General features: G+C 41.2%; 1 protein-coding gene across 2 annotated transcripts in view; it reads right to left on the bottom strand.

The window, feature by feature from the left end:
- The window catches only part of STEAP1 (STEAP family member 1), a 131,819-nt gene that overhangs the window by 21,391 nt on the left and 82,813 nt on the right, over positions 1-27,615 (bottom strand). For both annotated transcript variants that reach the window (XM_044067994.1, XM_044067993.1), the window contains one exon: positions 5,020-5,526. In XM_044067994.1, the coding sequence (XP_043923929.1) occupies positions 5,020-5,526 (507 nt within the window). The remainder of the gene's footprint in view (positions 1-5,019; positions 5,527-27,615) is intronic.

Raw genomic sequence — 27,615 nt, forward strand, 5'->3', positions numbered from 1 at the left:
AAACATGCATGATGTACCCCTCTGGACACAAGTGCACTTTCCTATTGAAGGCCAGATAAAATCACTTTGTTGTATACTGTAATAGTTTTGATGTCATCAATGCTGAAATAGTTTTATAGTGTGTGATACAGAGTGCAACCCTGCTTTGCTCCCTATTAGCATTTTTGCACCGCTCACATCTGAGTACTGTGCTTACTTCCAGTATTACTCAATGTGCCCACCACTGAAATGAATACAATATGGTACTTGTGTTCTATGTAGCAGTACTTCTAACATTACCACTTCTATTTCTCTGACTTGTACTCCTGCTAGTACTATAACTAAATGTTTTCCCCGATTTCTTCACTTATAATCTAATAATATTTATCACCGACTTTATCAAAACAGAAGTGAAGCTGTGATTGAGAAGACTGTCACATGCACTACAAAGATAATCAAACTCCATCAATGAAACAATTAGCTTGCTTGACATTAATTTGTAAACAAATCTGCAATGTCCTTCAAGAAAGCACACCTATGAAAAAAAAAAGCCAGACAATATATAGGTCATAGATATATAGGCTATTGGCCCAGAGGCCGTTGTAGGCCTAGCCAAGAATTTTGCCCATGTTCCCACAAAGTCAGCACCTGTTTCCCCTTTCCAGCAGGGACACAGGTGGGATCCCAGGGGTGTATTTTCTGTTTCCCATCCAGTAGTCCAGGTTCCTCTTAAAGAGGGTTAGTGAGGTACTCTTCTTGACATGGAGCGGGAGTCTATTCCTCAGATGAGGGAGTCTTTGGGACACAAATCTATCCTGCCAAAAAGTTCTATTAATGTCACAGACCAGGTTGAGGCCTTGTGTGCAGGTTAGGCGAGTGATGTTTGACTTATGGATATGCAGCAAATCCATCAAGGCTGTGTCTGAGATGGCCTTGTATGACAGACACAGGTCACCTCTGAGCAGTCTGTATGAGACTGAGCAGATGGACAGGGCTTTTATCCTATCTGGATAGGATAAGTGTTTGAGACCCTGGATTTTCCTGGTCAGGAACCTCTGCACTCTCTCCAGCTGCTGCATGTGCTTGGCACGGTACATGTCGAGGGAGGCATTGTACTCGATAATGCATCTGATAAGGGAGGAGTACAGGGATGTTATGACCTCCTTGTTCCTGGATGAAATACCCATACTTATGAGGTGGGCCATATAGAAAGCCTTCTGTACAATGGAGGAAATGTGGTGGTCAAAAGTCAGGTTGCTATCAACCTGAGTTCTCAAGTCCCTCATGACTGATTACATGCTTAGCACATTGTTATTAATGTGATGATTATTGGGGATGACATTTTCCCCAAAAGGGATAATGATGCATTTCTTGGCATTCAGTTTGAGGCCATGCTTCTGGCAGCGGCCATTAGTTTGGGTAAGGCACTGTTGGAGGATGTTCACATCACTAGGGGAATTTAAAACAGTACCCAGCTTGCAGTCATCTGCAAACTTGGTCAGCCACAGACCACTGGATTTGGCTTGCACCACAGAAAAGTATATCACAAACAGTAGGAGCCCCAAGACCAATCCTTGGAGTATGCCACTCGTTTACTACTAGAGGTGGCTTCCCCTATTTTGACTGAGTAGGTTCTATCAGTGAGCCAGTTAGCTACCCATCTGGTAACATACAGGTTGATGCCTAGCTGGAAGAGTTTATCTATTATGCCCAAGTGGGGAATAGTGTTGAAGGTTTTAGCTAGGTCAAGGTAGGTGTTGTGCACCATCTTCCACTTGTCCATGGCTTTGGTGACTGTTTTGAAGAAGTCAACCAAGTTTAACATGCATGATCTCCCTTTGACAAAACCAGACTATGTGGGGTCAAGCATTTGGAGGTTGCCAATGTCTTTGATTATAAGGTCCATGATAATGCATTCCATGGCCTTGCAGATCAGGATAGTTACACTGATGGGCCTTTAACTGCCTGGGTCGTTGGATGCTCCACCTTTGTGTAGAGGGATGACAGTGGCTGTCCGCCATTTGGTTGGGATGAAGCTGGTGCTCAGGCTTATGTTGAATAGGGTGCATAATGGTGCTAAGAGATCTTGCCTTATCTCATGTAGGACACAGCCAGGGATGTTGTCAGGTCCCATGGAGGCTGTATTTTTTGCCACTGAGAGGGATTAAAGATCTGCTCCTCGGTGATGAGGGGAGGGGGGCAGGTGCTGGGGATCAGCCAGCAGGTTGGCTATATCAGTGGCGTTTGTGTATGTGGTGTTCTTGGCCACCAGTTCAGAGCAGATTTGGGTGTTACCTTTGAGATTGTGGACATATGTGAAGAAGGCCTTGTGATTATCCTTAGTGGATGTGGCCAATTTGGACTCGAAGTTAGCCTTACAGGATTTCACCACTGACCTTATTTGCTTGTTCAGACAAAGGGGAAATTGCTTCTAATTTGGCACCTGCTCCTTCTTGGTCCTGAACAGCTATTTTTTCCTTTTATTATACAGTTTGCTTATTGCTGCTGTTCACCAGACAGGTTTACTCTTCCTTGAAGATGATTTGATCCTGTCAGGTATTGCTGACTTCATACAGCTATGTAAGTGTTCATACAGTTTTTTGGTGTAGGATTGGACATTAGTTCTAGTTCCAACTGAAGGGACGGTGGCTGTAAAACTGCAAGGTTGTAGTCAGCTTTAGAAAAGTTTTTTTTTGTTTGACTCTGGCAAGGAGGGAGGGGGGGTCAAGGGAGATGCTGGCTTTGAAAGTGATCGCTTTATGGTTGGATCTTACCAAGGAGGATGACACTGTAGGGGTGCTACAATGGCTACTCATGTTGGTTAGTTCCAGGTCCAGGATATTTTCATCTCTCATGGGGTTGTCAACCAGTTGATCCAATGCATTGGCATTGACGATATTGAGGAATCTCTGGGCATTTGTGTTTGGGCTAGAACAGGTCTTCCGCTCTCTGGTTGGGTAGTTAAAGTCACCTAGGATCAGGGTAGAGTTTTGAATCTTGAAGGATTCAAGTAAGTCCAGATAGGTGGAGTGGGTGTCGTGAGTCATGGTTGGGGGTCTGTAGCTAGCTATGATTGAATAGGTGTTTTGTTAATGGTTAACTGCACCTGGAGTGTCTCCTGTGTGTCATACTGTCTGACCAGCCTGGAGGTGTGTATGTCTTTGACAAATATTGAAATTCCACCTCCCTTGGCTTTGTAACCCACATTTTGGGGTTTGGTATGGTAGGACAAGTAATCTGGTAAGACTGGGGTGCTCTCCACAGCTTTGAACCAGGTTGCAGTGTCTGCACAAATGTCAGCATCTACCAGGACAAGGAATGCTTGCAATGAGTGCGGTTTCATGATAAGACCCCTAGTGTTTATTTAGCAACATTACCTTTAAATTTCATTTAAAATAATCTTTATATTGGTAATTTTGTCCTCATGACTTTGCCTAAAAAAGGCACTATGGGTGAGGCAAGAGCCTTTGCCAGAAGCCTGAAGACCAGGGGGACAGGTGAAGGCTATCTCTGACAAAGCATCGTGGTCTGTCAATCATGTCCTCCCAGGCTGTCAGATATTGGAATGACACCAGAAACTTAGCCAATTGTTAAAGTCAATTATTTTCTGTTTGTATTGAGGCATCATTCTGGGTGACAGTAGGATGCTGCTTAAGGCTAGGGACATACCTGCCTGGGGTCATAACAGCACCTGCGTGGTATGGCAGATTCTAGCACCTGACAAGCAACTTACCATGACTTTCTCCTTGTCTAGCCTGGAGAGGGGCACATCTGTGTGTCTCATGGTAGAGTCTCCTATGACTAATATGCTGGATTTGTGGCTGGGCCTTAGAGGCTGTGAGACATAGGCATGTGTAGTATGTGTGGTGTTTGGTGCTGTGGGTTGTGATGTCCATGTGTGTTTTTGCCTTGGAGGTCTCTTTTGTTTAGGTATGTTTTGTTGAGAACCTCTGCATATGTGGGAGTGTGTTGTACAGGTATGAGTGGTGTTAGAGGTGTGGTGTTTGTGGTGTTCGAGCAGACAACCTTCTCAGTGCCAGTTGTATTAGCTTGTGATTGAGGCAGTAGGGATTCTAGGTTCTTAATTTAATTTGCATATCTCACATATTGTGTTCCTAGGTGGTAGCAGTAGAGGGTTGTCCATGTACATGAGGCAGTTACTACATTGTCTCAGGATGCCCATATCAACCAGACTAGCAGGAGAAACCATAGGAAATTGTCTGTCCATCGTTGTCAGAATTTGTGGAAGAGCGGTCATGGATAATAGAGTGGGTAGTATCTGAGGAGAGTACCTATAGGTGTGAGTAGGGCTGGATAAAATCAATACAGTAGCTGCAAGGGAGGACATCAGATACAGGAGTGCTGGTAAGGGAAACTAATGTAGCTGAGATATGTTGCAAAGGGTTAAAACAGCACAGAGGTGGTGCGTGACATGCAAACAAGTGCAAACCCTTGTGAATGCAGGGTTTAAGTACCACAAAAATGAAAGTAAAATACAAACACTGGAATTGACCAATCATCCCTTGTCACTGAGCTCTTAGCTAAACACCCTATGCCAGACCAGTTCTAACCAGTTCACTTACTCCCAATAAGTGCAAGTAGGCTCCAGCCAACAGAGGATGGCGTAGCAGGAAACACCGGAATCACACAAACAAATCTGGATATAGCAAAACGTGTAACCACACTATGCTAAAGATATTTAAACTCTGTTTAGATCAATTTAACATAGGAGAACAGATACACACTTAAATATAACAGCAGAACAGTTCACACTCAGTTAAACAGTTTAACAGTAAAACAGTGAAAATAGACAGTGCAGATGTAATGCAAGTAAATAAAACAGCACAGTTAATCAACTACAAGTGCAGTATAAATCAGAATAAACTGAAAAATATTAACATAAATCTTCTTACATCCCAAAGTCAATAAAATCTTTTATAATTAATATTACTGGAATGAATAGAAGTTCTGTAGTCTTAGTATTCTTAGATTACAGCTATGTGATATTTTAAAAGGCCAGTACTTGGTTATTTGCCATACCTGTTGATATGCCCAGTTCAGCAGTTTATATCTGTAGGACCTTCTCATAGGATAGCACAGACTGTAGAGTGCATGAAGTGCAGCAGTGAAGAAGCTGAGGAGTCCTAACTGCTTCCTCATTAGCATCCATCTATTCAGCCACTTTGGGAAATTCATGTATTTGGTGCCTCGATGCAGCTGGAAACTTGCAGCAAAAATTCCTGGCAAATACACAAGTGCCAAAAGTGTGAGTGCACAAACTGGTAGTGCTTTGTTCATTAGCAGAACTGGAATTCTGTAGAATTCATTCTTATTAGCAGCCAGAAAGGGGTAAATCACATCCCTTATGAAAGTATATATAAAGGTCAGAATGTTCAATATAAGGGCAATTCTTAGAGGTAAATGCCATTTTGGGAAGAGCTCAAGTTTCCTGCTGAAGTGAGGGCATTCAAACTCATCAAAAGGAGACCTTTGACGCTGTTGTGGAATCAAACTATCAGACAAATGGAAAGCATTTGGATCAGAATTCTGTGAAATAAAGAGAACACGGGAAGTTAAAATGAACTGACAACAGTGATATATTCAGTTTAAGAAAACTAAGGTTTGCCTCAGAAAGCATCTTTTGTACACATTCATTTGCTTAAACAATATATCACATGTTAAACCCAATCTCATTAAGATTTAGTGATACTTAATTACTAATTCAAATTTGATAACTAATTGTAATTGGCTATAAATTACCCTTTGCAAGCATGACATGAAATGTTAAATCTATAACATGATGTTAAAAAATGTTACATTATTAAAACAACAAACTGTTGAAACAGCTTAGCACCTCATCTGTAAAGTCTTTGCAGCAGAATCTAAGGGCAGTAACTGTTACATATAAGTAAGAACATTACTAATGACTTAATTAGTGACTCATCCACTTTTCTGCTGACGTTTCTTATTTAACTTCCTGGGGGCAAGAAACTGATAGATTTCAAAATTAAGAAAGCTTATTTGTACTTCAGCCTGGTGGCCACGGTGGTGCAGCGGTTAGCATTACCGCCTCATAGCAAGAGGTTTTCCGGTTCGATTCTTGGCTAGGGTGCTTTCTGTGCAGAATCTGCATGTCTGCATGGGCGGTGCAGCGGTTAACATTGTCATCTCACAGCAAGAGTTTCTCTGGTTTGATTCTTGGCTGAGGTGCCTTCTGTGTGGAGTTTGCATGTTTTCCCTGCGTTCGCATGGGTTTCCTCCGGGTTCTCCGTTTTCCTCCCACATTCTAAAGACATGCATCTGGAGCATCTCTCCCCAGGCCTTCACTGAAAACAGGCTCTGTGGAACCTAGTTGGACTTTCCCAGTCAACAAATGTTAAATAAATAAATGTCCTCCCTGTGGTCATGTGGGTTTCCTCCGGGTGCTCCGTTTTCCTCCCACATCCCAAAGACACGCAGTAGGTGGATTGGACACTCTAAATTGGCCCTAGGTGTGAGTGTGTGCATGTGCATGTGCCTTCTGTGGAAGGTTGGGTGCCAGGCTGGCAACTCGACCCCATAAAACTCCACTGCCAATCCTGAACAGACAGATGATCCGCTGTGGTGACCCCTAACCGGGAAAAAGCTGAAAGAAGAAGAATTTGTACTTCAGCCTATTTTTAATGCTAGTTGCTGTGTAATATTGCTTTTAATTCATTGTGGTGCAAAGGCCATATTCAGCTTGCAGTCTTTAAGCTCTCTTTCCAATTTATTACATTTTCTTGTTTGTAGAAGTTGTACTTGCTTACACAACAGTTTGCATGGTCCTACAAATGTGCAGAAAATGAAGATAGACAAGCTTTGAGTCACTGCTTGCTCAGTAATAGAAATAATGCCAGTAGTCAGTTTCTCTGGAAAAAGCAATTAATGAATTGCACAAATTACAGCTCATGGAATGATTGTATGAAACCTTATCTACTTTACACATAATGAAGAGTAGAGAAGCCATCATCTTTGCACTCATTTTTGTTCTCCACAAAACCTCCACCTAGAGTACCAGTACTCTGATATGATGTCCTTCATATTGATCATTGCTACAGTAATCTAAGCTATATGGGTTACATCCTTCATAGCATATAATAGCAGGCCAACTTCCAAAGCTACAGGGCACCTTCCGTGCACCCAAACCATTAGTCAGCTCAAGATGAGCTGACTAAAAAGACAGGTTTTGGTGCCAAGCTCTTCAGAGCTTCCCTACTGCCAAAGACAGTGCTCACGTGCAAGTTTTTGATGGTCAGCCTCTGCTGTCCCATTGCTGGGCAGATAAGTTCCCTTTGAGGAAATACCTTCTTCATATTGCTTTTAATGTTTAAATTTACTTTTCTATTTGGATAATATGTTTAAGCTACGGATATGTGTTTTAATTGACTGTCATACAATTTTGCTGTACCTATAAATGGGTGTGCACTTTCATGTTTGACAGTTTAAAAGTTGATTTAAACATTCTGAAAACATTTTTTTCCATGGAGAAACAGTGTTTAAAATACTTTTGCACAAGTAAAGTGGATTAGAATGCTTTTTACTGCATTTTTGTAGGGAAAAGTGACTTTATACTACTTTTGAAATTTTACTGTCTAGTGCTGCTTAGTTTCCCTGGGAATGAGACACCATTTTCAGCTTGACCATGGAATAAACTACTGGTCCCACAGTTGGTCACTCTTCCAGCCACAAAAATGAAAAAGTTAACTAAACAGTTTTTGCCACTGTAGCAGGCTAGCAATTTGACTTAGATGCAGGTGGGTGACTTTATTGTGACTAAAGCTGGTTCCTCAGATCACTCATTTTTTCCCCTGGATCCCTCTGGTGTTGCCCATTCAGCTACTATGGGCCAGCTGTTCTTTGTTCTCAGTGGTTGTTGGGGTCCCCTCATTGGACAGGGAAAACCACTTTTGTTGCTGTTGACAGAAGAGGCACAGAAGGTGCCCTTGCTTAGCCAGAATGTTGTGGCCATCCCTGGTGAAGCTGCTGTGGCCATTAAACCCTCTGATCTAACTTTTCTGTCAAAAAGAAACAAAAAACTAAAAATATAGCTTCTCCTGCTCCAGTTTCACTAGATAGGAGTAGTTTATTAAGCCTGGCTCAGGGTCTTGTGCATGTTATTGATGCTTTTATCCAGTGGTTTCTGGACAATCAACTGCCAAACCTTTGTTCCAGAACTCCATGCAAGAAGAACCTAAAGACAGATGTCTTTTCTTTTCCTTGGACAGGAATGTTTCTGCATGCTTTTTCACAATTTCCACTGACATACCAGGTACTTCTGAAGATTTGTAAGGAATTCCCCTAAGAGCACTGTGGTGACTCTTCTGGCCCAGGCAACATTGGAGCTTCCTTGGTGTGGAATTGTCCAAGGGCAATTACCACAATATTTCTCATAGAGTGGATCTGCTCACACAAGAACAGTTCTGTTTGATACATCCTGAACCTAAACAACTTCAACTGACTGCCTGAATGATAGGGTCATAATACCTTTTAGGATGTACAGCAGGTACTAATAGGGGCAAGAAAGCTCTGTACTGGAACTTTTCTCCCTGGACCTCCACTGAAAATGGGCATCTGCCTAGTTGGGCTATACCGGTAAACAAATGTCAAATAAAATAAAATAAAATAAAATAAATTTGAAAATGCTTTACATATGTAATTTGCAAGTGAATCAAACAGCTCTAACATGGAAACAAGAAAAGGGTACATTTGCAAGGCTGGATTGATGGTTTGCTACAGATGTAGGGTTAAAACGCACATATCTTTTCAGTCTAATTTTGGCAAGAACATGCTGTGCTTGTGATAGAATTGGTTACATAGCAAAAGCATGTAAACCTCAAAAGATGTCTTTAAAAAGCTTGTGTTTAAAATGTCGAAAACAAGCTTAGAACTGACTATTATGCATTCTTCCTAAAGCAGAAAACTCAGAATGTTAAGTACGGAGTATTCATATAAAACATTTCTGTTACATACTGTTCAAATATCTAGTTTGCAAAAAGTTAACATGTTCCAGGTAGAAATCCAGACAGAGAGAGAAAACAAAGCTTGAGAACTTTTAAGTAGGTTCTTCTAGTATAAACTTGATGAGAGAAAACATATTTGGAGCTGGCATGCATTTTGCAATGTACCAATCCTGTGATGAAAGATTATGCATGAAAACATATAAAAGTAGTGACATTTTTTCCAATGCTTTTTCCCCATATTGATGTGAACATTTTTTTTCAGTGCATTTTTCTCCATACCTGATTGCTGTCAGTCTTTTTGTTTCTTGAACAACCAATCATTTGGTGCCAAAGTCATGGTGTTAAACTTAATGCAAAAAAATGCATTATTATCCCTTTCAGCAAGGGTACTGTTCCTGCTAACTACCACATCAACAGCAATACCCTAAGCAAGCACTCAGTGGTGAGAGATCTGAACATGCAAGTTGACAGCAACCTTACCTTTGATCACCATGCCCCTACAGGGGTAAGCAGGGCATTTTATACTGCTCATCTCAAGAAAAAAGTCATAACCCCCCTGCACTCTTCCTCATCAGGCCAATAGTAGAATACCACGCTTCCTTTGGTATGTACCTTTCCAGGCACCTGCAGCAATTGGAGAGACCACAAAGGTTCCTTACTAGGAGGTTCAGGGTCTTCAGCATCTGTCATATGTGGACAGAGTGAAATTACTGTCACTTTACTCTGTGTCTTACAGACACCTCAGAGGTGACCTGTGCCTTGCATATAGGATGATCCTTGACACTGCTTTAATGGAAATGCTGCACATTCACAAGTGAAATGGTACATGGGTCACTTGACCTGGTATGTGACATCAACAGAACTTGCTGAAGGGACATATTTGTCTCACAGATGTTACCTCGCCTTTGGAACAAACATAAAATATATGTTAAACAAAGCCCCTTGTTGACCATATTCAGCGTAATTTGGACAATTGGATGGGAAACCAGAAATTTACCCTGAGGGTTACACCTGTGTCCTCCTGGACTGGAGCAATACGTGCTGATTTTAGTGTCTGCTCAAAACAGACACTCTAGGGAACTAGGGTTGAACTTGGCTAGGCTTCTAAAGGGCCTAGGCCCTAGAGCTGTTAGCCTAGTAACTTCCTACGATCCTATGATCTTTTCTTCTTTAAATGAGAGACAGTCATGAGAAGCCATACTCTAGGTAGCCATCAGCAGTTTTAGGTTTTTCAACCATCACCAGTGTACCCTATGGCAGCTCAAAGTGTATTATTCACAGTACTGGCTTTAAGGTCACAAGTGTATCTTTGTTTGTCCCAAAAGACTACTACAGCATGTCCCATGACTGATCAGTAGGTATGTATGTCCTGGACCTTCAGACTGCCCAAAGCAATGACACCAGGTTGAGCTGTTTAATCTCTCAAAGAAAGGGTGAACTAGCATTGGTCATTCACTCTCACCCTCCTTGCTGGTTCTTCCAGTACTCTGGTCAGTAATCATTTCTGGACCTTTTAGCTCACAATAAAGGCTTCCAACCCTATGTTCTGTTCCCCAGAGTCAACACCGATTAGAAGTTGCATGTAAGGAAAAAAAAAGAAACATTAGCTTTGATAATGGTCAAATGTAATGGCTTACATGGCAGAAACAGGATAAATACAATTCATCTAGAATGAAGAGAAGTATTGCACATGTATTCTGAAAATGGTGCTTTAAGGAAGGTGCTTCTCAAAAGTGAAAAGGAATTTAAAAACAATATAGCTGTGTTAAAAGGAATCACATACAGTGTCCAGTTTTCAGTAGATATCACATCTGTATTTTTCAGATTCATTGCAATTTCTTATTATATGCTTATCAAAACAAGAGAAGAAATAAGAAGGCTGTTTAAAATGTAATTCTGTTTGATATCTAGAATGGGCCGCATAATGTGGCACCAACAGTGAGACCTGATGACTACTTATTTGCATGGATTTTATGAATTTATCATATTTCTCAATTTTATCTCATTTTAAAGAACTTTACTCATTTTGACTCTTAAAAGCTCCATGTTCCCTGCTGTTTTTTAGGTTCATAGATTAGTACTAGGCTAACTGCCCTTGTGAGCCATTTTTAAGCCTAGCCAATTATCCCTTGTGAGACTCAAACCCTGTACCTTGTGTTTGTTTGTAAGGCAAACACCTTAACCATTAGGCCAACCTCCCAAACCCCTTTTTACATTGAAAGGGTTTGTCATACATTCTTTGTTACTTTTATTAACAAGTATCTGTAATAAATAATGCCAAAATCATATTAATTCATCAAAAGGACATGTTATAAGTACAGAGTAACATACTTTAATCATACAATGGACTTTCTAATTGAAGCTATTAGAAAGAATTCCACATTTTGCTAATTTGTTCCACAATATGAGATGTAACATTTCAAGTTTTGGGGAAAATAGGTTGAGAAATGATCATCTTTGGTACATTGCTCTGTAGTTTGCTTAGAGATCTATTTGCATTGATGGTGGGTAGGGTTTCAAATATTTTGGGTTACTAACTTTTTGCAAAGTCCCAAAAAGTGGCTGACATGATCACATGGTTGGCGAAGGTTTTGATGGATAATATTACTAATGTTATGGTCTGTTTTTAGAAGAAACTGTAAAATGGCTACAGGTGAGTATAATAAGACTATGCTGGTTAGGATAGTATCCAGTATCTATCCCTTAGTAGAGTCTCCCACAAGTTGCTCCAAACAGTTCAAGTTGATATGGTCAATGAGTTGCTTTATGTATTTATTAGTAAAGATTTATTTGTTGCATACAATTGTACGGTACTTGAAGTCCACCAAAATTAATATCTTTGTTCAGCTTGTTTATTGTTGTTCAAGCTTGGCAGCATAATCATTGTGTTCCTTAGAGGACATAGCTGTGGTCCAGCAACTGCCATTCATGTGATCTTTAATGTTAGTAATGGTTATATTCTATTATCTCATCCCTGTATTCTTGGCTGACATGTCTTGCATTTAGACTTCTTAGGAATGAAGTTCCACAGGATCTGAGAGAATGGAAGGTACTATAATGAAGAGTATGGGGGGATGCTGCATAAGTACTTAACTCATGCTTTAATGACAGTACAAATCCCCACACCCTCATGCCTCAGGAAAGCCTCAAGGCTGATCTTTTCCTTATCTATGCTTCTGGCATTAAAGAGAACCACCTTCACACTTTTACCTCTCTGGATATTCAACTGTAATGTCTTTCAGTTTTTGTTTGCCTGAAAAGGTGCCACGGGTAGCAAATTTCCTGTTCAGAATACTTACCACTTTCATGAAGAGGTGGAAACCATCAACCGGTCAAAGCAAACAGGAGCACCATTCAACTCTTCCTGAAAGGAAGTATATTGAATACACCTTGATAAACACCATTTACAAAGCTACTTACCATATGCTGTTATCCCTAAATGTCTGTGTCCATGTTAGAAGAAGATAAGGTCTCACTCAATACATGGGCCTTTCCTGTCTTGAAGGTGAAGTGGAGAGACAGAGCTGTCATGTATCTTCTTCAGCTTTCAACATGTCATGCTCTGTACTTCCACATGAAGTATAGCAAGGGCAGACTTATTTCTGGTACTCTAGACCATTTTTACTGCCTTTCAACACTCACACAGTTTATCAGCTTTAGAAATATATTTGTATTCTGACCTCATTCTATGTTTCCAAAACTTAGTAGAACCCAATGTGATTGCTCCCTTCACTCCCCATAAGGAACCACCACTAAAATGTACTAAGTTATTTCAGAAATTAATAATTCATTAATTTGCTGATACCATGCCTAATCCATGTTGGGGTCATGGGGAAGTTTAACTGTATCTGAGCTGATACCATGCTTAATCCATGTTTGGGGCATGGGGAAGCTTGAATGTATCTGAGCTGATACCATGCTTAACTCATGTTTGGGTCATGGGGAAGTTTGAGTGTATTTGAGCTGATAACATGCTTAATCCATGTTAGGGTCATGGGAAGCCTGAGTGTATCTAAACACATAGTATGCACAAGGCAATAAAACTAATCCAGAGAGGGGCACAGCTTTTTGCAAGGTTAACACACACTTACAGCATACGGTCTATGTGCAATGTGGGTAATTACCACTTCATTTATGGCAAGTTCGTTGGAATATTGATAGAAACCAGAATACCTGGTGAAGACCCACACAGACACAAGTTAGATGTGCAGACTCCATACAGAAGGCACCCCAGCAAAGAAGTGAGATCCAAATATGGTGAGGCAGCAAACTAGCCATTGCTCCAGCATGCCAAAGAGATACAATGTCATACAGATGATGTTACTACAGTGAGTAAGCCACATAAGTAAAAAGAAGCACAACAATAACAGATCAGTGCTCATTGTATTATAGCAATAATGATATTAAATTTCTTATCACACTTTGATTTAACTCTGAAAAAATTCTAAATGCACTGTCTAGATGATTCTAAAGTTTTCCTATCAGTTTGTAATGCATTACTTCTCTGATCCTAGTTTGTGAACAAAAATGTTCATGGTGCAAAAGAGCAAAAGCAAGTGAACACAAACACTAACAAATTAACAAGCACAAATGTGCCTAGATATGAAAACTAATAACTGTCACACTCTTTGTTCTCTATCAGCATTGTGCATATGAGGTCAAAAATGTGAACGTTTTCAAAGTTATTAAGCTCTGCTTATCTAGTATAATGCACATTTGTGCCAGTACTGCTTTTAAGTGTCTTTGCCAATGCCTTTAAACTCATCCATAGGTTCATAGGTTCATAGGTTGGTACTAGGCTATCAGCCCTAGGGCCTATACAAGCCTGGCCATAACAATTTCCTGGCTATTTCTTCCCAAAGTATTTACTTCCTTGGACCCCTGTCTAGCAGGGCGACTGACGTGATCCCCGGGGTGAATTTCCTATCTCCCATCCAATCATCAAGGTTTCTTTTGAAGAGGGCCAAAGAGGCTCTCTGCTTTTCATGTATGGGCAGCCTTTCCAGAGTCTCAGGAGTCTCTGGGTCAGGAACCTATCCCTCCAGCATGTTTTGGTCATTGCGATGACAAGGTTTTGATCCCTGAAGCGTGTGTCTCTGAGGGACTGGGATTTCTTTAAGTGTAGCATGTCCAACAGTTCTGGGTTTGACATGGCCTTGTATGTTAAGCAGAGATTGCCTCTGAGTAGACGATATGCGACAGATTATAGGTGGAGTTTTTTAGATGGTCAGAATAAGGCATCTGCTTTAAGCCTATGATTCTTTTAGTAAGGTGTTTCTGCGGCCTTTCCAGTTGTTGTAGATGTCTTGAGAGGTACATACCAAATGGGGTGTTGTATTCTATAATGGGTCTAATGAGGGATGAGTACAGTGGGACAATGACCTTCTTTTTTCTGGATGAAAAGCCCTTAGTGATGAGGTGTGCCACATAGAAGGATTTCCTGACTGTTGTGGCGATGTGGTTATCGAATATGAGACCACTGTTCAACTCTGTCCCTAAGTCTCTTATCACACTTTCGGTGTTTAGTGTACTGCCACCTATGTGGTAATTCATGGGTATATGCTTTTTCCCAAAGGGGATAACTATACATTTCTTGGCAATGAACTTGAGCCCATGCTTCTGGCACCAAGCATTTGTTTCTGTAAGGCTCTTTTGTAGAATATCCACATCATTTAGGGATTCAATAATGGCTCCCAGTTTGCTGTCATCTGTGAACTTTGTTAGCCAGAGTCCCTTAGTGTTGGCCTATACTTCGGAGAAGTAGATGCCAAACAAGAGCGGTCCCAGGACTGAACCCTGAGGTACTCCACTTGTCACTTGTCTGGAGCTGGATTTGGAGTTGGCTACTTTTACAGTGTGGATTCTGTCAGTAAGCCAGTTGCAACCCATTGAGTGATGTAGGGGTTAATGCCCAGCTTAGTAAGTTTATCTATGATTCCAGAATGGGGGATGGTGTCAAAGGCCTTGGCAAGGTCCAGATAGGCTGTATGGACCACCTTACCCTTGTCCACAGCTCTTTAGACTGAGTCAAAGAAGTCAATCATGTTCAGAAAACAAGATCAGCCCTTTACGAACCCAAACTGTGTGGGGTCCAGTGTTTGAAGGTTGCCAATGTCTTTGTTTATAAGTTCCACGATAATACATTCCATGGCCTTGCAGATCAGGCTCGTCAGACTGATGGGGCAGTAGTTCCCGGGATCCAAGGTGGATCCCCCCTTGTGGAGTGAGATAACTGTAGCTGTGCTCCACTCAGTGGGCACAAAGCCTGAGGTGAGGCTATGATTAAACATGACACTTAGGTGAGGTGCCAGTTCATTTTGTAGTTCATGTAGTACACAGCCTGGGATGTTGTCTGGTCCCATGGATGTTGTATTCTTAGCTTTGGAGAGTGCGTATTTTACCTGTGTGGCCATTATTACCGGAATTTGGCAATCTTTCAGTATTGAGATGGGCCCTTTAGGGGATGAGGGGGGGTGAAGTTTGCACTGAATCGATCTGCCAGGATATTGGCAATATCCTTGGGATCAGCATATTCAATGCCATTCTGTTGTAGCTCAGAGCTGATCTGAGCATTGCCATTTAGATTCTTGACATAGCTATAGAATGCCTTGTGGTTGTCTTTGGAATCTTTCGCAATTTTATTTTCATAACTAGTTTTGGAGGATTTTATGAGGGATCTCAGCTTCTTACTGAGGCTGGTAAGGGAGTTTTTTGCATCCTGGGATTTTATTCTTTTCTGCAACACTTTCTTCCTTTTGTTGTATAGTTTATTTATGGCAAGAGACCACCAGATTGTCTTCCTTTTTTTGGAGGAGAGCGTCTTTGTTCTATTGGGGATGGCACGATTCATGCACGAGTGGATGTGCTCATACAGTGCCTTAGTGTAGGATTCAGCAGTCAAACTTTCATTTCCTATTTGCATGGGTGTTATGAAGTTTGTTATTTCTGACTTGAGTAGCAAGAAGTTGGCTTTGGAGAAGTTTTTTACAGAGGTTTCCTTACTGGGGGGTGGGGGTGGGATGTGGATGTCAAAGGTGATTAGCTTATGGTCAGACTTGACCAACGAGGGGGTGACCATAGGTGTGGAGCATTGATTTCCCATGTTGACAATGACCAGGTCTAGGATATTGGAGCCCCTGGTTGGACTAAGGGATAGCTGATCCAGGGCATTGGAATTTATAAATTCTAAGAATCATTGGGCAAAGGTGTTGGTACACAGGTAGTTTTCCCAGTTAATGGCAGGGTAGTTGAAATCACCTAGTATTAGGGTGTTTGGTTGTATCTTAATATTTTTCAGTATGCTTAGAAAGGTGTAGTGAGAATCTTGGGGCATGGTGGGGGATCTGTAGCAGGCTACAATTTGGATTGCAGTTTTACCTAGTTTTAGTTGCACCTGGAGAATTTCAGACGCATTGTGTTGGGCAACTAGCCTGGTGTTGTGAATATCCTAGGTGAATATGGACACTCCTCCACCTTTAGTGTTTCGGTCCTGGTTTGGTGGCCGAAAAGTGTTGCAGGAGTTGTAGCCTGGTATTGCAGGGGTGGTCTCTGGAGCCTTGAACCAGGTCTCAGTTACTGCACAGATATCGATGTTCTCCATTATTAGGAGTGCCTCAAGAGAGTGCATTTTGAGGTTTAGACTTCTAGCATTGAGTAGCATTACCTTCAGATTTTGCATGCTTGTACCTGTTCTGGTGGTGGTTTTGTCCTTTGAACATTGCCTAAAAATGGCACTATAAGGGTGGCAAGAGCCTTAGCCAGTAACCTAAATCCCAGGGTTGACAGGTGCAGACCATCTCTGGCAAAGCATTGTGGTCTGTCAATCATGTCGTCCCAGCAAGATAGATACTGGATCCCCTTTGAATGACACCAGAAGCTAAGCCAATTGTTGAAGTCAATCATTTTGTCGTTATACTGTGGTATCATTCTGAGCAAATGCAGGATGGTACTCAGGGCTAGGGTCATACCTGCCTGGGCCACATGATCCAAGAGCTCTTCCATGTCTCTTTTCATGTAGTCCAGGGAGGTATGTCTCATGTCATTCACTCCAATATGGACAATGACAGAGTCATATTTGTACTTATCGTGGAGTGACTTGGGTGCATGCGTTATGTGGCGGATCCTGGCACCCGACAGGCAGGTGACTGTAATTTTCTCCTTGTTCAGCCTGGTGAGTGGGACATCAGTGTGCCTGACTGTAGAGTCACCTATGATTAAAGTTTTGGGTATGTTGTCTTGCCTTAGGGGCTGTTGTTGGATGGCTCACTGGTGTTGTGAGCTATGTGACACTTTGGTTGTGATTGGTGTTTGTTTGCTTTTCAGCTTCAGAGGTCCTTGTTGCTTGGGTAGGTTACTGTTAAGGGCCTCCACATATGTGGGTTTAATGTTGCTTTGTGTGGGTGTTGGTGGTGTGGGTTTAGAAGGGCAATGTGTTGCTTGAGGTGTAGTGTGGGTGTTAACCTTCTTCTCTTGACTGTCTAGCACAGTCTTGGGTGGAGAGAGCTTTGCTTCCAGTTTGGCTATGTAAGTGCATCTCTTGCAGGTTGTAGTGTTGGGTGGTAGAAGGAGATGGATATCTGTGTACATGAAGCAGTTGCTGCATTGCCCCAGTATGCCTAGATTCCCCAGGTGGATAGAAGAAATCACCGGAAGCTGACCCTTGGACATGCTTGGTTTGGTGCTTTTTTTTGTAAAGTACAAGAGCTGTTTTCCCTTACCTTAGCAAGGTACTTTGCAGTTATAGGCTGTTTAGTGCCTATGATTAATTTCTCCTTATTAACAAGGAGAGTTGAGTGTTTGTATCAGTTTAAGACTTCCTAGTGCTTTCCAGCAGGTTTTAAAGCAAGTGCTAGTCACAGGGATACTTAAATGTAAGATGGAAAAAATGGTTTATCCTAAACACTGCAGTGTGCACTAGAGGAATTATATGAGAGAGGAAATGAGATATATGGTCAAATTAACATAAGGGGAAGGCAACTAGAAAGACAGTAGTGTTTAAGAACACAACAGTAACCGGGTGGGGAAAAGATTTCTGCTTGACTCACAAGAGACAGAGCTGTGGTCTCTTTTCAAGTTTTAATATGCAGTTAAAAGCAGAATACAAGCAAAACACAAGGTAAATAAAACAAATCACAGTATTCAAAATAGAAAAAGGCAATAAAGTAATATAACAAATAAAAAGCAAACTAACCTTTCCCTCACAGCAAAGTGTAGCAGAGTCTGGGTGAGCCTTTCTAGTAATTTTATGAATCTGCTTCACTAACCAGGCAGTAGAAAAGGTTAGGTCAAACCTGGAAAGTGATTTTTTGCAGTAACTATTGAATCTGTCTTTTGGACAGAATTATAAGGTGTCCCCACTGATATTTTGGTGTCTGATATGTGGTGCGCTGAAAGTTTACATGAAAAATATTACAGAAATGGCAAAGTTATGGCTTTGTGGTGATAATGTTGCAGCAGATAATTTGCATTTACAAATATCAGTAGCAGTCTAACAGATCTGATTGGCTGATTAACCACTGTAGTTTAACCAATAGTAGCTAATGCAGCCCAATGAAATTAAAGTACATATAACATAAATAAACAATGGACTACATTCATGTTCACTCATCAGAGAACTGTCAAAAGTTCAGAGACAGTTACTAGGCATGCAGTACAGCTGTCTATTAAGTATCCTCGCCAAAAGCACTGTCTGGTTAAGTGGCTTACTCAAAATCAGATAGCAGACAAAGAAAGGTGGAATGATTCAAATCCTCTATTCTTAAAATAGGAAGTAGCTTGTTAAGAAATCAGTGTTAGTGTTCTGTGCTAAATTCCAGACAGTCACTTGCTATCATGTCATAAATTTGATAGCAAACCTCCAACATTTAGGAATTCGCTTTCCACCTGTTCCACACCTGCAATAAAATATTCTTAACGCACAGTGTTGCATATTGCTTTAGTTTTTCACCTGGCATGCAGTTATAAATAATACTTTCCTCATTTACTGACTTACTGTGGTCATTCCAGAAATGAAAGAAGCAGGTGATGCAATGAGTGTACCATGCTACACTGTAGCATATTCTTTTCTGAGTTGCTGCAAATTGACTTATTTATTTTCCTCAGATGTATATGTTATGTGGATCCATAATACAGACAAAATTCTTACTGTGGCACAATAATTAAATGTGAACCAGGAACCCTTTTACAGGTTCATAGGTGTGTACTAGGCTAATGGCCATGGAGCCTTTACAAGCCTAGCCCATAGGATTACCTTGGTATCGTGCCACCTGACCTTAGTTCCCAGTGCCTCTCAAGTAGAGCCACTGGAGTGATCCCTGGGGTGAATTTTCTATTTCCCATCCACTCATCAAGATTTCTCTTGAAGAGGGCCAGTCAGGTGCTCTGCTTGACATGTATGGGAAGTCTATTCCGTAGCATGGGCAGTCTCTGGGTTATGAACCTGTCCCTCCAGCATGTTCTGTTGATTGTGGTAATGAGGTTCAGGTCTCTGGAGCGTGTGGTGCAGAGGGATTGGGATTTCTTTAGATGTAGCATTTCTAACAGAGCTGGGTCAGACATGGCTTTGTAAGTCAAGCAGAGATCAGCTCTAAGTAGGTGATATGAGACAGAGAATAGTTTTTTTGAGTCTGTCCATATAGGACAAGTGTTTAAGGCCTAGGATCCTTTTTGTGAGGTACTTTTGCAGCCTCTCCAGTTGTTGCAGGTGTCTAGAGCGGTACATGCCAAATGAGGCATTGTACTTGATGATTGGCCAAATGAGGGAAGAGTAGCGGGAGACAATGACCTCTTTCTTCCTGGATGCAAAACCCTTAGTAATGAGATATGCCACATCGAAGGATTTTCTGACCACAGTGGCTATGTGGTGGTCAAAAGAGAGGTTGTCAACCTGTTTGCTCAGATCTCTTATAACGCCTTCTGTGTTCAGTGGACTACCATTGATGTGGTAATTCATGGGAACCGGGTTTTTCCCAAAGGGGATGATGACACTTTTTTTTGGCATTGAGCTTAAGGCCATGGTTCTGACTCCAGTCTTTGGTCTCAATCAGGCCTTTCTGTAGGATGTCAGCATCATTTGAGGAGTTAATAATAGCTACCAACTTGCAATCATCTTCAAGCCTTGTCAGCTAGAGTCCCTTCATGTTGGCCTGGACTTCAGACAAGTAGAAACCAAACAGGAGAGGACCCAGGACCAAACCCTGTGGAATTCCACTTGTGACTGGTCCGCAGTCTGACTTGGAGTCAGCTACTTTCACACTGTGGGTTCTATCTGTGAGTCAGTTTGCAACACACCTAGTGATATAGAGGTTGATGCCTAGCTTAGTGAGTTTTTCTTTGCTTTCTGAGTGGGGAATGGTATCAAAGGCCTTGGCCAGATCAAGGTAGGCTGTATGAACCACCTTGCCTTCATCCACAGCTCTGGTGACTGACTCAAAGAAGTCGACCAAGTTGAGCAGGCATGATCTACCCTTCACAAAACTAAACTGTGTGGGATCCAGAGTTTAGAGATTCTCTATATCCTTGTTTATTAGGTCCATGATGATGCATTCCATAGCTTTGCATATCAGACTCATCAGGCTAATGGGGCGATAGTTCCCAGGGTCTATAGTCACACTTACTTTGTGGAAAGGGATGACTGTAGCAGTGAGCTATTTGGTAAGGACAAAGCCTGAGGTGAGGCTGTGATTGAACAGGGCACACAGGTGAGGTGCCAGTTCACCTTGTAGTTCATGTAGAACACAGCCAGGGATATTGTCAGGTCCCATAGAAGCTGTATTCTTGGCCTTGGACAGTGCTGTTTTAACCTGTGCAGCAGTAATACTGGGTGCCTGGCAATCTACTGGTATTGTGATTGGTCCTTTGGGGGGTTAAAGTTGGCATTGAATCTGTCGGGCAGTATATTGGCAATATCTGTTGGCTGTGTATAGGAGGTACCATTGTGCAGTAGCTCAGAGCAAATATGGGTATTGCTGTGGAGATTTTTTACATAACTACAGAAGTCTTGTGGTTGTCTTTACTATCTGCTGCAATTCTGTTTTCATAGCTAGCTTTAGAGGATTTGATGAGGGATCTCAACTTTTTGTTGAGGCTGATAAGGGAGTTTTTCCAGTCTTGGGACTTCACATTATTCCGCATCAGTTTCCTCCTTATGTTGTAGAGTTTGTTTATGGCAGGGGACCACCAGATTGGATTTCTTTTTTTTTGGAGGAGAGCATCTTGGTTCTATTGGGTATGGTGATATCCATGCATTTGTGTGCGTGTTCGTACAGTGCATAGTTGTATGATTCGGTGGTCATGCAACTATTCTCCATTTGCATGGGTACTGTGAAGTTAACCACCTCTGTTTTTAGGAGCCCAAAGTTAGTCCAATAATGGCATCAGAAGAAAATAAGCAATATGTTTGCTCAAAGGCTATACTGCCACTCAGCTGAACATATAATTGGTTACCCAAGTGACAATATTCATTTTAAACATACCTTTAATTATAAAATTATAAAATCCTCATCTCTTGCTTTTACTACTTGTGTAATCCAACTATCTGTGTAAATTAGCTTGTTAACTGCTCATGTATCGTTTGCACAGCCTACAGCTTCACAAAAATGTAGGCTCTGAAACATCGTTAACTTCCAAAATGGAAAAAGAATTATGAGTAAATTACATAAATGTTAGATTAACTAGTATATGTAATTAAATGAAAACTACTTCTGTTTAAAGTCTTAGTAAAGAGAATACCTCCATCCCACCCCTTACATTAAAAATACTAAATTCTTAGAATAGAGCAAAGCAACTACTTACTAAATGTAATTGACTATTTTTCTCCTAAATAGTTAATAAAATCCTTCCCAAAACACTAAAAAAACACTTTTAAAACTACTAAATAATCACAGGAGAATTCTTTTAAATGCAGTACTGCATTAATGCCCTCTAGGATAACTGTTAATAAAATAGCAGATTCTTCAAGGTGAGGAAGCCCTCTGCCTATGGTGTTGAACCTCACAGCACCTCTGGATGATCTGTTACTCCCTACAATGCCTATTCTGTTAGGCAGTATTGTTTGCATGGCGTATATATTTCTCGAGTTTAATGTGTACAGACATGAATTTACAGGTGTGTACTTGGCTAATGACCACTAAGGCCATTTTAAACCTAGCAAGGCATCCCAAATCTCTGACAAGTTTTGGTACTCTTGATAAGTGCAAGCCGGGGTGTAGGAGATGAGCTACTTACAGATTGCCCGTGTTCATTAGAGATACAGGTGCCAAACCAGGGATGAATTTCCTGTTCATCCTATTGTCTAAGTTATGCTTGAATTGGGTTAGGGAGGAACTATGTTTCACATGATTAGGCAACCTGCTCCATAGAATGGGTAGTCTCTAGGATACATACCTGTCTCTCCAGCAGGTGCTATTTATATCACAGGCAAGGTTTACTAGTTTCATAGTTTCATAGATTAGTACTAAGCTAACTGCCCTTGCGAGCCATTTTAAGCCTAGTCAGTTATCCCTTGTGAGACTCAAACCCTGCACCTTGTGCTTGCAAGGCAAATACCTTAACCATTAGGTCACCCTCCCAACCCAAAACAGTATATATATATATTGAGAGCATAATACTCTACCAACTGAGCTACCTCATTTAAGTCTTTACAATGGTTAATTCTGGTGCTGTTGTCTTGCAGATATGTAGGAGGTCCATCAGGGTGGGGTCTGACAATGCCTTGCATACCAGACATGCATCTCCCTCAAAATCCTGTAGGAGACAGAATACAGGTATAGGGCTTTGAGGTGGTCTGCATAAGACATTTTTCGTATGCCCTGTACTTTTAGAGATGATGTTCCAATTGTTGGATGTGCCTGGTTAAATACATACCAAAGGGGGCATTGCACTCAATGATAGGTCTGATTAATGTTGAATGTAGTGGAACAATGGCCTCCTTGGACCCAGATGCCATACCTTTGTTTATAAGTTTTACAGCATAGAATGATTTCCTCACTGCTGTAGACACATGATGGTCAAAGGCTAGATTACTATTTGCATGTGTCCCCAAGTCCTGACTACTGGGTCACCTCTTAGGGGTTTGTTGTCAGTATGATAGTTACTAGGAGTGGATGACTTCCCATATGATACTATTATGCATTTCTTGGTATTTAGTTTTAGTCAGGAGCTCTGAAACAATTTATTTGTCTGTATCAGTCCTTCCTGGAGAACATTAGTGTTGGTGGGGGTTATATGACTGCTCCTAATTTGCAATCATCTGCAAATTTGGTCAAGCAGAAGATCTTGACATTGGCCTTGCCATGAAATTAGTAAATGCCAAAAAGGAATGGCCCCAGGACCAATCCCTGAAGGACTCAGCTTGCGACTGGCCTCTTTGTAGAGTCGGTGAGCCAGCTGGCTATCCACTGAGTGACATAAGGGTTTATACCTAACCCTCTGAATTTATCAAAAATACCTGAGTTGGGTATTGTATGAAATGCCTTGGCCAGGTCAAGATAGGCAATGTACATCTCGAAATAAAGTTAAAAGAAGCAAGAATCTTCCCTAATAAATGGATCAACAACCCTTTGAAGAAATTTCTTTCTCTTATCGAGACTCTAAAGATGTTCACAATCTCTTAGTACTAGAAGAAAATACACCAATATTTTTGTAATTGTGTAACTAATTCTCTCTAACTAAATATCCCCTTATTTTTTCATATAGGCCATATGTATATATTGTATATAGTTTGTTATTTGAATTATTCGCATTCTAGTAGAATTTACACTTATTGTCTTTTTGAAAATCAATAAAAGTATTTGAAAAGATAGGCAGTGTGCACCATTTTGCCCTCATCCATTGCTTTGGTGACCTTCTGAAAGAAGTCCACCAGGCTGAATAGGCATGACCTGTCCTTGATGAAATCAAACTGGGTTGGCTCTGGTGTTTGGAGGTTTCCTATGTCATTACTGATTATTTTCATGATAATTCTTTCCATGGCTTTGCATACGAGATGAGTGAGACTTATGGGTCTGTATTTTTCAAGGTCTGTAGATGGCCCACCTTTGTGCAGCGGGACAACTCTTGCTGTTCTCCATTTGTAAGGCACAAAGACTGTTTGGAGGCTGTAGTTAAATAGCAATTCCAAAGGCCCTGATAGGACATGGTTCATGCTATTTAGAAAGCATCCAAGGATATTGTGTGAATGCATTGATGCAGTGTTCTCAGCCTAAGAGAGATCATTGAGGACCTGTTCTCTACTGATTAGTAGAGAGAGTTATATTTGATGGTATTTCATGAAAGGGGGCTGAGGGGGAGAAAGGAGTAAAGTTAGAGCTGAATTTGTCTGCCAGCAGGTTTGCTATATCTTCTGCCTCAGTATAGGTGGATCCATTAACAATGAACTCTGCACACAATTGTGTATTACCTTTGAGGTTGTGGACATAGCTAAACAATGGCTTGTGATGATCCCTGGCATGGCCAAAGGCCAAATCTACCTCAAACTTGGCTTGGTTAGACTTTATTTGTCCTCTGAATTGTTTGTTTAGTTTGGTGAGGATACTTTTACCCTGCTGGGCCCTACACCTCCTAATTTTTGCCATGATTTTCTTCCTTCTGTTATGCAACCTATTGATATTATGCATCCACCTGGGTGGCTTGCTTTTTGAGTTAGTTCTGTACTTATTTCTGGTGGGTCCAGCTGCCTCTTTGCAGCTATTAACATGCTTGTATAGGGTTTCTATGAATAGTTCCATATAGTGAGCAGCGTACTCAGGATTTGTGAGGAATTGAAAATTTCCTAGGTTATCACTTAATGGTAGGAAGTTAGTCTTAGAGTAGTTCCTGAATATTCCAGGGTTAGCTGGCATTCCAGCTTTTATTTTTACTTCAAAGGAGACCTTTATGTGGTCTGACCTTACCAGAGGGAACGTTACACTGGAGAGTGAGCAGTGCTCTCCCATATTAGTGAGGACCACATCCAGTATCTTTGCTCTCCGCCAGATCCAGTATCTTTGCTCCCCTGGTCACTGTACTGACAATCTGGTCTAAGGAGTTTGTATTTACACAATCCAGGAATCTGTGCCTGCATGTTTGGTGTCGTATATGATTCCCAGTTAATAGTCGGGTATTAAAGTCACCCATGAATATGTTATTGGGTTAGATGGTGAATGTTTCCAATAAGTTTAAATGCATACTATGAGTTTTCTGGGTCATAGAAGGGGACCTATAACTTGCAAAAAGTGGTACTGAATTTTACCTATGGTTCTCTGAATGTGGAGAAGCTCAAGTGAATCATCCTGTTTGACCAGCCTTGTGGTATATTTATTTCTGATGTAAACTGAGACACCTCTACCTTTAGTCTCTGTCTGTGTAGTAGCTGATTTAAATGTGTGGAAGGTATTATAGCCTTGTGCTGCTAGTGTGCTCTCCTCGGCTTTAAATCACGTCTCAGTGACCACACTGACCTCTAGGGTGTAGAGCTTGTAGGAGGTGGAGTTTTTTGTTTAGGCTCTTAGCATTGAGCAGTACCACCTTTAGATTTTTTCGTTTTGATTTGCTATGTTGGAGGGTGGGAGGTTGGCATAATGGTTAAGGTGTTTACATTATAGACACAGGGTGCAAGGTTTGATTCTCACATGGGATAATTGGCTAGGATTAAAATGGCCCACAAGGGCAGTTAGCCTAGTACTAATCTATGAACCTATGAACCTATAAATTACTTTCAGTTTGGCATTGCACTATGGGGAGGACAATATATTCACTAATATTAGCCAGTATTTGAAAGCCTAGTGGGGAAGAGGTGCAGACTATCCCTGGAAAAGCAGCATGGTTTGTTACAATCTCATTCGATGATAACAAATATTGCACCTCCTTAAAATGACACAAGAAACAAGAACAATTATTAAAAGTCAGCCATCTTCTGTTTGTATTGTGGCAACATCCTTGGAGAAGGTAAAATGTTGCTCAATGCTAGGGTCATACCAGCCTGGGACACATACTCCAAAAGCTCCATGATGTCTCTCTTCATATAGTCTAGGGAGGTATGTCTTAGACCATTTTTACCCACATGGGCTATGGTTAGTCATACTAGTACTTGGTGTCCAATGACCTGAGTATGTGCCGAATGTACCAAATCCTAGTCTCTAATCAGCAGCTGACTGTGACTTTCTCCTTACTCAGCTAGGGAGAGGGACATCAGTGTGTCTCACAATGGAGTCTCCAATGACCAGAATGTTGGATTGTGTGGTGGCTTGCCTTATGCTAATAAGTAAAGGCTCAATGACATGTGGTTGTGTGTGCTGATATGGTGTTGTTTTGAAAGAATGCATTTTGGGCTGCTGAGGATATTTATGTGTACATCATCTAGGAGGTCTTTGGGGTTTAGAAATGTTACATTTGTGGGTCTTTGTGTTTGCTTTGAACTGTGTGAACTACTGACAACCTAACTAACATTAGGAGTGCTTTTATGTGAAAGCTTTGCCTCCAGTGACATTGTGTAAATACATCTCTCACATACTGTATCAATTTAAGAACTAGCTGGTTGTCAGTAAACATGAGGCAATTTTTGCATTGCCTCAGAATGCCCATATCCACCAAGCTGGTAACAGAGATAGCGGTAAAGTTCATATTCATTGCAACAGGCCCATTTTTTATTGATTGGAAGGCTGCGGTGAAAATATAAAGTAATGTCAGGCGTATCTGGTTTAAAACTCTGGGGCACTGCTGTCACCACAAAATAGTTGCCTTGTGTGCAGCTAGGTATTGTGAAATTTCAAGGGTGGTTTTATAGGAAAATGTCAACTCAAGGTATCTGCATCTATACAAGGCACTGCCGAACACATGAGGGGAAACTATTAAAGTATGACCCAGATGATTTATGGATGAAGTATTTAGGAAGATATTCTGAAGTTAGGTTAGACAGCAGCAAATAAAGCAGCGCTTACGGAAAAGAAAGAATTAGCTTATCAAGAATGGTGAAAAGAGGGGAGTCACCTGGATGACTACTCCTTGGCTACTACTAGTGCTGGTCTCACCACAACTTCATGCTGCTAGAATACAATGCCTATTTGCTTCTTCTCTCACCAGAAGCAAAACAGTTGCACTAATCCCAAGATGGGAAGCAGGCCACAAGCTCTTTGGTGATCAGCAGTCTAATCACAAATGATGCACGGGTCTGTAGGCTTGTTTTAGCCTTTTCCTGGTTGCTGCCTTGAATAGCAACCAGACAAATCAGGAAGGTCTCACACAGATACTCACTGCCCAGTCAGAGACAGTCAGGAATCAATGCCCTCTACTTTTTCTCTCCAGGAGCAAAATTTAAGCACAAATGCCAAGCTGGCACCTATGAAACAGTTATCAGACTTTCCAATGATCAGCATCCCCTAGAAAATAATGTCCCTGTGCTCCTCCTCTCACCTGGAGTAAAACAGAAGCACTAATCCTACTGTGACTACTTAGAGGCAGAATATGAGCTCTGCAGTAATTGGTGGTCTTGGACCAGATGTTGCAGATTTTAAAGGTAAGATGGAAAGAATGGTTAATATCCTAAGGGTGGCAGTGTGCACTATGCAGTTAGATAGGAAAGAGGAAGTAATACAAGATTTAGCAATCTAAGGGGAGAGCCTCTTATTTTAAATGAGCAGCATAAATTGGATGGGGGCACTTATTATTCGGGCTACATGGA

Source organism: Protopterus annectens, chromosome 3.part1 (genome assembly GCF_019279795.1).
Source record: "Protopterus annectens isolate FY-2018-M chromosome 3.part1, PAN1.0, whole genome shotgun sequence".
Lineage (NCBI taxonomy): Eukaryota > Metazoa > Chordata > Ceratodontiformes > Protopteridae > Protopterus > Protopterus annectens.